At 37.2% G+C, this 13,624-nt stretch overlaps 1 protein-coding gene across 1 annotated transcript in view; it reads right to left on the bottom strand.

Annotated features, from left to right (window-relative positions):
* The window catches only part of ICE1 (interactor of little elongation complex ELL subunit 1), a 49,938-nt gene extending 36,555 nt beyond the window's left edge, over nucleotides 1–13,383 (bottom strand). Inside the window, exons 1-6 of the mRNA XM_006762501.2 lie at nucleotides 13,315–13,383; nucleotides 6,280–6,338; nucleotides 5,692–5,726; nucleotides 2,955–2,973; nucleotides 2,090–2,201; nucleotides 36–112 (exon numbers count right to left, since the gene is read on the bottom strand). Of these exons, the coding sequence (XP_006762564.1) occupies nucleotides 36–112; nucleotides 2,090–2,201; nucleotides 2,955–2,973; nucleotides 5,692–5,726; nucleotides 6,280–6,338; nucleotides 13,315–13,383 (371 nt within the window). The remainder of the gene's footprint in view (nucleotides 1–35; nucleotides 113–2,089; nucleotides 2,202–2,954; nucleotides 2,974–5,691; nucleotides 5,727–6,279; nucleotides 6,339–13,314) is intronic.
* Between the last annotated feature and the right edge of the window lie 241 nt (nucleotides 13,384–13,624).

Genomic DNA, 13,624 nt, shown 5'->3' with positions numbered 1-13,624 from the left:
AACCCTATTTCCAAAGTAATTTTAAAATTACTTACTGAGCATCAGTTTTCAAGCATTCTTCTTTTATACGAGCATATTCCTGATGAGTTTCCTGATATAACTTTAGAGAACTCTTAAAAAATAGATAGATACTATCAATCTGAAAGTCATGACCATCAGTAATAACTTACTTTGACCTAGAAAAGCTAAATTATTATCATTTACCAGTATGAAATTAACTGAACAGATATGTTAGGCAGGAAACCAAAGTACAATTCATTGAACATTGTAAAGGCTGTGACTAGATCCTTATTAAACACTAGTGGGCAGGTGCATGGATTCGTGTACACTGAAAGGAAATTAATTAGAGGAAAGATTCGTGCGGTGACTACAATACCGCAAAAAATTACATCAATATGCAAGCATATAGGCCTATGTATAAGGTCACATATGTAATATCTTGATCAATAAAAAATGTATTTAAAAAAATTACATTAAAATAGTATATATAGTATACTATTATAAAATTAAAACACGCATGTAATTGGCACCAGCGAGAGCTTTGTATGTATCATGCATGGGCGAGTCAACGTTCATTTTTAAATTGCCAGTGCGCATCATATGTACTGGCTGGTTGAACTGTCAATGAATAAACCGCGATGTGGTTTACATTGAATGTCAACAAAAACAATCAAATTCACAATCAACAATAACGGATTGAAACACATGCATGCAATTGGCATCAGCGAGAGCTTCATGTATAGTGCGCATGCGTGAGTCAACAATTATTTTTTTAATTGCCAGTGTGCATCATATGTACCAACCAGTCGGTCAGTCGTCCGTCGGTCGGACAAGCGGTACGTCACTTAGCTTTTTATATTACAATAATATGATTAATAGTCAATCAAAGCTATAAAGTGAAAATGAATTAATTTTAAGTCCAAATCTTCATAATAAGGAATTGCTAATATTTTTGTCTCAACCAATTAAAATTCAACAAAACCTAAAGAAATTTTAGAGCTTAATATAAGCTATTGTTACCAGTATGCAAAAATATAAAACAAGTCATTATACTTAACAGTAACTGGAGAAAATGTGTTAATACCAATCAATACATATACCTTAAAGGTTACTATATGCCAGCCGACCAGGGGGAGAAACCACAGGAGGTTGGTTGTGGGAGCAGACTGATCACCAGGGGGCAGCTCCTGTTGAGCGTCTGCCCCCTGGTGGTCAGTGCGCATCAAAGTGACCGGTCAACTGGTTGTTCGGTTGACTGGTCATACGGTTGCTTAGGCTTTTATATTTATATAGATCAGAGGTAGACAAAATTCAACGTCTTGGTTGTTTTTCTTTAACTTTTATTGAATAGTAAAATAGAATTTCTCCAGAAATAGGAAAATCAATCACTGCTAAAGTATGTACAACCTCAGATAGGTGCATGGCATTATTAAGATGCCACAATTTGAAGACTGAACAGCACAATAATACTGAGAAGAGCTTAAAGAACAGGGAAAGAAGCCAAGAATCATCCCAGATTGGCCATAATTTGTCTTATACAAATCATCTCATTTTATTGGCTTCAGATATTTCTTATCTGAAAAGCCAGGAATTCTCTTCTAAGACTCCTATAAAGACTAAACCAAAATTTATATAGAAAAACAAGCTTATACTATTTTAAATAAACTGTTTTATTATTATTTGATCTTGAAATAGAGAATATGATTTTGCTACTTTTAAGTTTAAATTTTTGTATGTTATTTTACACTTAAAGCAAAAAAACGAACAAACAATAAAAACAATGTGAAAAGGCAATCAATGCAGGACACATGGAGCCATAAAAAATCACAACTAGAAGAATCCTCTACTACTGAAACTCTCATAAAGCATAAGAAACTAACACAGATTTACAGATCCAATGATCACTGTAAGGATCAAGCCATAAATCAATTGGTTCAATGTTCACTAAGTGTACTAACACACTTAAGAGTCTTGATTAGTATTGATTTCCTTTGTTAACATAGAAAGTGTCTCGTTATCCCAATTACAGTAAATTAGCAGCTCTTAAGTAACTGAAGATACGGTTTTGGAGGAAAATTATTTCAGGTACCTTTTTCTCTTCTAGCTCAGCTTTTAAAGATCCCAGTTCTTCCTGACATTTCTGCAGAGGAGAAATTTTTTGAAGCATCTGTTCCACTTGATGATGCAGAGTACTATTCTCCCTGAAAATGGACAATGCATTAACATTATACAAAAGAATCTACAGTGAATTATTAAATATATCTATTGGTGACTTTTGATTATTTTCTAAATAGAAGCAAAAAGGAATGAAAGAATTTATCTTTTTAAATATATTCTCTATTTATACCAACATGACCCTCACGTTCCTTTTTATTTCTCTGGCATTATAGTCTATTTCTAATAAAAGTGTATCAAAAAGCCACTTGAGAAGCAGAGACAGCAGATTCTCAATCTGCTGGAGAAAAAATTAAAGGGCAATCTGCCAAATAAGTTAGTTGGCTCTTCCAATCTTGAAGTCATCACCATTTATTAAAATTAAATGATAGACAACTTTGTGATTCAGTTAACAACCATGTTTTTTTGCCTCCTTCTAAGTGATAAATGTAATCAGTTTAGAATATTGCTAAATTTTGGCATAAGTTTATCTAAAATTGTTTCAAATATACAAAATAACCACATTAAATAGTCCAATTCACATAGACAACAACAATTATATGGCAATAAGCTTCATCTCAATAGTCATTAAAAGTTATTGAAAAGTCAAACTAGGCCATAATTTAATACCTTAATAAGAAATTCATTTGTGAAACATGAATCTTCTTTTATTATGAGTATCAAAGCAACATTCTAAATAATGGGTTAAACATAAGTGGCTCTTTTTTCAAATCCATCCATTTAAAAATCTAGACTGAGAAATGTTTCCCCCAAATCAAATATGAAAACAGACAGCTTACCTTCTGGCAAACTGCAACTGTAAAACTTGTTAAAGAAAACTCTGAGAATTTTATCTACTGATACTTGTCTGAAGACAAAACTCACTTAAAAATAACATTGCAATGTATATATAGGTAAGATCATAATTCCTAGAAAACAATATTCAAAGTTCCATATATAACATACATATAACATAGTGAAAAGATTTTTACTAAGTTATTCCTATTTATAACATGTACTAAAAGTAAAAATATCCACCTCTCTAAATTAAAAAGGCATCTGATTAAATGATCAATATTAAATTCCAAGAATAAAGACAATATGAAACAATGGATAATCCCTTGAATCCTATATATACATCAGAACAACCAAGTAACTTGTCTTCCACTTCTCAAATGATCTACAGCAGTGGTTCTCAACCTTCTTAATGCCGCGACCCTTTAATACAGTTCCTCATGTTGTGGTGACCCCCAATTTCATTGTTACAAATTGAACATAATTAAAGCATAGTGATTAATCACAAAAACAATATGTAATTATACATGTGTTTTCCAATGGTCTTAGGCGACCCCTGTGAAAGGGTCGTTCGACCCCTAAAGGGGTCGTGAACCACAGGTTGAGAACCGCTGATCTAGAGAATAATTCAGTAATTCTATCAAATAAGAATATGTTCTTATTAAAACTATACATAACTATATTCAATGAGTAACGAGGAAAGACAGGGAGAACATAAAATCTAGTTATTCACTCATTTTTACAATTTACACAATTTGATAACTTCATTCCCCATCTCAAGCTGCCAGTAATGCTATAAAGATAGCAAATAATAATTCCTTTAAGTTTTATCTCCTATAAATTTCTAATCATATCACAATATAGCAAATGTTTATTTGTAACTAGTCTGTATCCTCCTCTATTAGAATATAAACTTCTCAAGATTAAGTAATATATTTTATTCAACCTAAATTACTGCAGTCTTTGCAAGAAAAGTTCAAAAAACATCTGCTGAAATAAAGCTGCTCTTCTCTTTAGAAAGAGAAACTAATAAACAACAAAATGGTCAGAATTACAAAAAAAAGTAAAAAAGCAAGTTATATAAGAAAGCCATACAAACCCTGTAACATTGGTACTTCAAGCTATAGAGCAAATTACTAAATACTTGAGGTACAGCAAATACATATTTGGGGCAAAAGCCAAATGTGTTTTTTGAAAAATCTGTATTTAGCCCTGGCCAGTGTGGCTCAGTTGGTTGGAGCATCATCCCAGTAGACCAAAAGGTTGGGGTTTCAATTCCTGGTCAGGGCACATATGTAGGTTGTGGGTTGGAGACAGAAGCAGATTACTATATCACGAATAGAAATTCAATAATAATAGAAAGTTTTATCAATTTTTAATAATCTATTCTAACAACTTTTAGAAAAGTGAGTAATTTTCCTGCTTACTTGTGCAATTATCTCTAAAAGGTTATACCATTTCTTCCAAAAAGGATGAACACCTACTCTTCTAATACTAGAACTGATCGCCTACCTATTTTTCTGTATAATTAGAAGTATTGCAATAACTGTTTCTGTAGTTTTTATAAGCAAACAAATTATTCTTGCAATAATACATATTTATAGTTAAGTAGACTGATAGTTTCAACAAATAAGGCACAAGAAATTTCAATGACTTATACTTTTTAATGCAAATAAAAAAACAGATATGAAAAGTAAGTCTCAATGTTATACCCTGATTTTATCACTTTAATAACAAATTAGGTATGATGGTACCAACACAAACAAATAAGTCCAGGATGTCAGACATAATACCAAATGAAGCAGGCTTCGAGTAACTGCCAGAATCTGTCCCAATATTTAAGCTGAAGCTGTACTTCCGTGACTCCCTGAAAATATACATGTATTTTTATGAGAGAAATTTTATTTTATGGGAGAGAAATAATTCAGGGTGTCATCATCTCAAGATGAGAAAGGATCAATTATACACACCATTTTCACCTTGCCAAGAAATTATTTAACCAAAGGCCAAATATAACACAAGTGCCCTACATGGTTGTTGAACAAATGGTGACTATGAGCTCAAGATATACATTAATCTCTACAAGTCACAACATTGATAAACACAAGTCGGTTTTCTAACATTCTGAATATTCCTACAGGGCCCTTCTTGCAGAAATGCCCAAATATTCTGATATTCAGCTTCACATTATTTCTGAGCACGTCCTTGGTACAGTGAAAAAGACCTACTCTGTCCAGTTCAGTGATTGAGCATTAACCTACGAACCAGATCACAATTCGATTTCTAGTCAAGGCACATGTTCAGGTTGCAGGTTCAATCCCCATTAGGGGGTGTACAGGAGGCAGCCAATCAATGATTCTCTCTCATCATTGATGTCTCTCTCTCTCTGTGTCTCTCCCTCTGCCTTTCTCTCTGAAATACATATACATATATACATATTTATATATACATATTTACATATATATATGTAAAAAAGACCTACTCATTAAAAAGCTTATGAAACCTAAGAATATCAAAATCAATGACAAAAAAAAATTCTAAAATTAGGAGACCTGCAGTCTTTATCAGGAAACATATTAACAGTAAAAGACCAACTGTTTACTGTGCCTGGTAGAAATACTCCCTCCTTTAAGTCTGTAAATAGTGCCCTCCAAAAGATAACCATGAAAATCTCACATTTCTTTAAAAAATTACATATAAGTAAATTTAAAAATTCAAAGAAAAAAGCCAATAAAAGGATATCATCACATTTCTTCTGGTACTCTGTTAACAAATTACTGCAACGAAGAAAAGAATTGTTATACCATGTTAAAACTATGTTTCAAAATATGCAAGGCACCTTTCTTCCCCCACAATAAATTTAATTATATATATGCAAACATGTACATATTATCTTAAATTCCTTAAAACACTGTATCAATAGAGTTTTTCATTTAAAAATCCCTTTGATCTAATTAATATCTTAGTCTATAAACTATGTGACTTCATTAGAATTAAAATAAATTAAATCTCACACCACAGCTATGAAATACTGTGAGGAAATTTGAGGCCCTCTCCTAAAACTAAGAAGGCTTTGAAGATATAAGACAGCTTTACAAAAATTGCCAGTTTAGCAAAAATCGCTTCCTAAGACATGAACGTTGTTGTAAAGGCCAATAACAGAAGGTTAATGACGAGGACAGGATTTTCGTTATAATCAGCACAACACCATGTAGGCTTCAGAAGATAAACTCCAGTTCGCCTTTCAGGCTCAGGGGTCTAACATCGTCTCCCACTTCAGCTTGTCTGTCCAGCTCCATGATGTTCAGCCAAACACATGAATATACTCACTCTGTATTAATAATTTTTTGCTTCAAGGTGATTAATGCTTCAACATATTCATTTAAATTCTGAAAGAAAAAAAAACACTAGTCATGTACTTGTTTTTATATAAATTAATTTAAATATAACTTTAAGGTAGCATGTCATTTATATATATATATAAAACCCTAATATGCAAATAGACCAAACAGCGGAACCAAACAAACAGGTCGCAATGACATGCGCTGACCACCAGGGGGAGTGCACGGAACATGGCAGGCATCAGCAGAGGTGGGATGGTGGAGCAGGTGCATCAGACCAAGGAGGGGTGCTGGTCACTGTCATTGGGGCAAGCCTCTGGTGGTTACTGAAAATTCTTTGCTCCCATGTGCTACGGTGACCCCCCCACCCCACCTCCCAGGGCTTGCACCTACTGCCAACGCCAGCCCCACTCACATCTGCTGCTAGCGCCCAGCACCAGCCCCCAGCACCAGCCCCGATTGCTTGGTGCTGTCAGCGGGTGGGAGCGGCAGCTGCCAGCCCTGATCACCCCTCAGGGCTTCACCTCTCCCTGCTCCTGAGGCACAATAGGGGCAGGCTGCCACCACTCGCACCCGTTGATGGCGTTAAGCAATCAGGACCAGTGCTGGGCATCGGCAGTGGGTGCAAGCAGCAGCTCCAGTGCCAGCTGCGGGTGCAAGCAGGGTTTTCTTTATCTTCATGATTTATGATCAGGGTCAGAACGAGGTGGTCTTCAGAGGCTGTTACACTGCCCAGTTATCAATTCCCCCCTTTGCCCCCCGCTTCTTCAGGTCCTGATTGCAGTATCAGTAATAATTTATATCTAAACTGGCAGCAGGGAGGGGGCCGGGGGCCGTGGTGGGAGGGGCCAAGTGGGGGTGCAGAGGATGGGCCCCTGTGCCCACCGCAACCTCACGGCCCACAGTTCCTCTCCAAGTGCACAAATTCGTGCAGTGGGCCCCTAGGTTATCATAAAGCATAAACATGTTATTTACTGTGTTACATAAACACAGAAATATGTAAATCTATTATTTCCATTGTGTATAACACACAAAAATATGCAGTGTGTTCTTAAGCCCACACTGCCTCTCTCTGAATCTTTTACCTGAATGATGGAACTCTAAGAGCAAAGTAGTTAGTTGTACAGATGCTCTGACTGTGTGTACTTTATTTCAGTATGGTGTTCTCAGTTTACACTGCAAAACATCAACAAGCTTGGGAATCAGTGACACCAGATTCCTCTTAGCCAGCTGGTCCTCCCTCATCCAGCAGGAGCTTTGCTTTTGAAAAAAGTCTCCTCCTGGGACACTGTGAACACCTGGAACAGATGGACTACCTGTGACAGCGAACCTTTTGAGCTCGGCGTGTCAGCATTTTGAAAAACCCTAACTTAACTCTGGTGAAGTGTCGCATATAGAAATTTTTTGATATTTGCAACCACAGTAACACCAAGACTTATATTTTTGATATTTATTTTATATATTTAAATGCCATTTAACAAAGAAAAATCAAAAAAATGAGCTCGCGTGTCACCTCGTCATAGGTTGGCCATCACTGGACTAGACCAAGAACAGAGGAACCAGGTACACCTACGCACACTTGCCACCTGCTTCTCCTCCCCATTAAGCTCCCAGTCAGTGGCAGCCAATCCTTTTGCTCTCCATGCAGGGACTTGAAACAATTTATCTGAGGACCTGAGGAACTCTAATCAGCCTGGAGATGAGATAAAGGTACTGACATCAGATATTATTTAGTCAATAAATGGCCTATCCAGACCTCCTGCAATGAAACTCAGAAACTTGTAACATGAGAGACCAAAACAACCCAAAGAAACTTAGAATAAGCAAAAATTAAGAAAACTTCAAAAAAATTAATATGATCTGAGATAAATTATATTAAATTCATGAAACAAGAAATAATCAAGATCTTAGAAATTAAAATAAAAAGCTCTTAAAAAGTAAGACTATAAACACCCACTAGCATGGCTAAAATCAAAATGACAGGCAATAACAAGTGTTGGAGAGGATGTAGAGAAATTGGAGCCCTCATACATTGCTGGTAGAATATGAAATGGTGCAGCTGCTGTGGAAAATAGTTTGGCAATTCCTCAAAATGTTAAACAGAGTTAAGCATGTGATCCAGCAATTACACTCCTAGGTATATACCCATGAGAATTGAAAACACATGTTCAGGCCAAACTTGTACATTCTTATTTATAGCAGTATTATTCACACTAGCCAGAAAGTAAAAATAAACTCAATATTCATCAACTGATGAATGGATAAACAAAATGTCATACAGTCATACAACGTGGTCATTTGGCAATGAAAAGGAATGAATGATACAGGCTACAATACGGAAGAGACTTGAAAACATTATGCCAAGTAAAAGAAGCCAGTCACAAAAGGCTAGTTGCTGTATGATTCCATTCATATAAAATGTTCATAATAGGCAAATCCAGAGGCAGGTGTTTCATGTACTCACAACTGTAAACCTACTTTTGCCCCACCCTGTATTGAAGAGGTTTCTTGGGGAGATACAGGGGTGTGTAGGTAAACCTATTTCACAATTACATAGTGGTGACAAGATTAGATAACTGTGAACATACTGAAAACCACTGAATTGTACACATTAAAAGGTTTAATTTTATGGCATATGAATTATATCTCAAAAAACTGTTATAATTAATGAAAAACAGGGAAGCAAAATTATAGACTTAATAATAAAGTTGAAAAACTGTCCCCCAAAATAAAGCAAACCACAGACATGGAAAAGAAAAAGAAAAACAATTAGAGTTTCAGTGTAAGAAGTTCACATGCCCAACAATGAGAGTTCTACAGGGAGAATAACAGAAAGATGGGGAAGCAATCAAAGAAATACTAATGTTCAAGAAAAAGATCCCAGAAATGAAGCCAGAAGTTCCCAAATTGAAAGGTCCCAACACACTGATACTATTAGGATCCAAACCATGACACATCAATATAAAATTTCAGAATATCAGAGTCAAAGCAGAGTCTATAGGAATCCTGAGAGAGAAAAACAAAAACAAGTCATATACAAAGAATGTGGAATCGGAATGGCTTCAGACTTCAACAGCAGTCAAGAAATCTGGATACCTAGAAAGCAAGCCTTCAAAATTTTCTGAAAACAAATGAATTCTAAATAAAAATCTATACAAACTAGCAAGCAATAGTGATAGTAAAATAGATATTTTCAAATCTGCAGTCTTCATAAACTTACTTCCCAGACTTCCTTGCTCAGGGAGGTACTAAAAGATGTGAACAGGCCTCACCAAAATCACGGACAAACCCATAGATAACAATGTGGAGCACAGAGCATAATTAAAGGCTAGGAAGGCAGCTGAGTACCAGATTAGAGCTGGAGGCTCAGGAGGGAATTTTTCCCCTAATAAGAAAATGATACAATATCTGCTTGAATGAAAGCTTTAAAAGGCAGAGAAGTGCAAGTGAATGTACATAGTTGCTTTTCCTCATGCAGTTAAGTTACAATTTTTTGGTAAAAGTGATTTTTTCTCTTTTTCCATTCTGTTTCAAGTTTTTGCTAATTGATCTCACTTTCCCCACCTTGCTTCTAGATGCCATCTGTAAAGTGCTATGCAAGAGACATTCCAGAGACCTCAGACCTAGTGCCACACAGAGCTGGATTCAAATTCCTGTTCTTCCACTTTCTGGCTAAGTGACCTTGGGCAAATTACTTGACTTCTCCCTGCTTCAGAACCATTTCTAACTGCACAGAGAAGGAGACAAACACGAGGAGGTTACAAAACTGGCTTGCTATCAGGATTAAATAGGATGAGCCAAAGTGTTTAACCCAGCCCGCAGCATAAAGTAAGCACTCCTCAACAATTTTAAGATGAAGAAGTTGAATTAAGGATATAATCATTAACCAGAGGGAACAAGAAAACACAGAAAAGGAAAAGCAATTGTAATTTACTCCAGAGCTTAGCTCTGAATAACATATAGTTAGGTCAACTCCCATAGTGACCTAACTGAAATCATAACTACACTGAGGATGGGGGTAGAGGGAGCGGAGAAGGGGTGCTCAGGTGTGGTGGGAAACAGGACAGAAAGAGAGCTCAATTCTCACCTTCCAAAGTCAGAAATCAAACGACATGCCTAAAAATGAAAAACAAGTAGCCAACACAAGTCTGTTATCTTAACAATATGAAAGTTCATTATGAAACGCACACTGTACAAGTAATTAAAAGTGCTGTCTCTTGCGAAGGGGGATATAGGGGAGCTAGGGGGTGGGGGCTGTCTTACCAAATCTTATGTATCTAGCTGTCTCTCTAAACTGTGTTCATATAAAAAAAAATAAAATACTAATAAAAACAAAAACCTAAATTCACAAAACATAGCATTATATAAGAAAAAACGTAACATACTAAATGAGCATGACTTCTTGGTTTCCTACAGCATCCTAGTCCCTGACTTATTTTTTCTCCTAAGGACTGGTTGGTTGGCAGTTCAAAGCTGGTCAGATACAGCAGTGTCCTAATAAAACATTCTATTTTCTTCAATCTGATTCAAATGTCACTGATGGGTGCAGCCAAGGTCTCCAAATAATGAATCTTGGAGTTGTGAACGCTGAGCGGTCTGAATCTAGGTGGAGGGCCCTTGGAACCCCTCCTGACCCACATTCACTCTCAGGGGTATGCGCAGAGCCCTATTACCCTGCATCCAAGGAAGGAAGCAAGCTTCAGGGTACTCTTCCTCCTCCAGGAAAAGTGAAGGTGGTTGGTTTCTTTGATTATTGCTTTTCTCCCAGCAGCCCTGCTCTCTTCTGAATGTCTATTCCGGTGTCTATTGGAAGGCTCGGATTTACTTACTCTCCTCTCCTTCCACAATTGCCAGCTTTTGTTTTTCTCTGCTCTCTGGGTGAGTTTCTCAAGCAATGCTTTATATTTACTTACTGAGCCACTAACAAATCCAAGAGGAACCCATTACTCAGACTTTCTGTTCCCCATTCATTCCTTTTCTATAGTGTACTGTTTTAAGTTTATCTATACAATCTCCCCTGAATGTCACTGTGAATATGCAACAGTGGAGAAAAAGAAATCCCCTCTGTGCTTTCTACCTTCCCTTCCCTTCTTGGGGAAGTGGAATCAACACAGTGACTGAGCACGGAAGCCGTGAGGAGCAGGCAGCAGGACAGCCCTGGCAAGGAGCAAGCCAGCTGGCCTGGCTGAGGGAGATTACAAAATGACACTAAATAAGTAAAACCTATGGGTACACAGCAAATAAGTAAATAGATAACTTGGGGAAGAGTAAATTATGTGTCACTACTACTCTAACACTATCATTTGGGGTGGGAAAAATTGTTAGTTGTGGGAGCAGTCCAGTCAGTTCACTCTGGATGCTTGGCAGCATTCTGGCCCTACTCACTAGCTGGCCAGAGCACCCCCAAGTTGTGTGTACAAGAAAAGTTCCCACATCGGGCCTGAGACTGCTATCCTTACAAAAACCTGCTTGCAAGGCTGGCCCTTGGCTGGAGTCTGGGAACTTGGAATTCTGGAGGGTTCCCACCCCATCCTTTCTGCCTGGTCTTCCATTGCCCTTACCTCTGACTTTTTGTGCCTAATCAAACACAAACTACTTTCTTCCCTCCAAGCCTCTGCACATGAAATGTTCCTATCCAGAATATTTTCCTTACATCTCTTCCCTCTTAATTAGGTACAAATCATTTTTCAGACCTGTCTAGGTTCACTTCCTCTTACAAAGCCTTCAGTTGTCCCTCCTAGATGCTCAACATACCCTGTACATCACCCAACACAGTACTTACTGCATTATGTTTATAGTCTGGTTGCTCTCTCACTCATCTGTAACCTCACCTAGAACACAAACTCCATGCCTCTTCTTCTCCTGACTGTATTCCAAAATTTACCATGGCATCACAGATGCAGTGATGCTCAATAAATGTTTGCTAAATGAATAAATAACAATTCTGTGAGCACCCCTGTAACATAACCGTTTACAAATCAATGTCTATGGGGGCATATGTGTGAAGCTCCAAATTATGAAGTTCCACCATTGGCAATTATCAATGGGAGTCCAGCACAAGTTTATGTAAATGACAGGCTCAAATCTATTCTGAAGCTATCTAGTTACATTAGCTAAACAGTATAAACATATGCTTCAAATTCTCATCTGGACCCCCAAGAGTTAAAATGTTTGGCTTTGCAATGAATGAAACTGGTAAGAAAAAAAAGGGGGGGGAGGGGGGTGCTTCTCCTTCATAAGAAAAGACTTATGGCAGCTTCACTTAAAACCACTCAATTTAAGACTTCTTTACTTGTGCATAGTATTATCAGAGTAAGGTCCATTTTGGTTTATAACTAACAAAGTTTGACAACCCATATGGACATTAAACTACAGATCCCTCATGAACCATTGCAATCTGTTAGGGTAAGAAAAGAAAGATAAGGTAATATGTGAGACTGCTAAGGTAATATGCATTTTGTAAAAAAATGCATAAAATGTGGTCATCTATACATTTCTGAATCAAGCAGGCACACTATCTATTCAACCACTAAGAAAAAGAGGACAGGGAGGAAATGAAGGGAGATTTCTAATGTAAACAAACAATTGTTCAACTCAGGACAGGAACAGTCTGAGTGCCCATTACAGCTCAGGATGAAGTCACAGCACTGGGCAAAGGCCTCCTGCAGGGAAGGTGCTTGTAATATACTGTACATTTTCTAAAAGATCCAGAGTTTCAGTGTGTTAAAACTACACAGTGGGATTATCTTCTCTCTGTATGGAACCTCTTAAGTTTCTCTCTTGCATGACTTTGACTAGAACACGGAATGTGCTGTAGTAAAGATGCAGAAACATCTTTCCTAAGGTAGTTACTGACCTCTCGCTGACAAATGCAATTGCCTGTTCTCAGTTCTCATGCTTTCCAAAACTGATTTCCTATATACTCCCTACTGAACTATCTTATCTTTATCTGTTTCTCCTTTTCTCACCATTCCATGCTCAACTTTGTCACTACCCAACTACTTTTTCTTCACAGAATGCTCACCATAGCATCTAGTCCACGAAGGTTTTCAAAGTGTTTTTTTTTTTCAAGTGACAGAACATACTCCTCCATTCTTCCATTCCCATCTCTCCCCAAATAAAATTCTTACAATGAACCCAGCACCCACCTAACCTAGCCTCTCCTCGACTTCCTTGGATCTATGGTAGGGTGCCCTGGAGGCACCATGCTTCACAAACAACAAATGTGAAAACAGTTGAAATTCTCCAGTTCTGATGTCATTCCAATACGTCAGCCCCACAGTCCCTATACCTGTGGTGCCTCGGTTTCACTTTCTCCTGCCTCTCAGATTTTA

This window comes from Myotis davidii, unplaced genomic scaffold (genome assembly GCF_000327345.1).
Source record: "Myotis davidii unplaced genomic scaffold, ASM32734v1 scaffold135, whole genome shotgun sequence".
Lineage (NCBI taxonomy): Eukaryota > Metazoa > Chordata > Mammalia > Chiroptera > Vespertilionidae > Myotis > Myotis davidii.
This window is presented reverse-complemented; position numbering and strand designations above follow the sequence as displayed.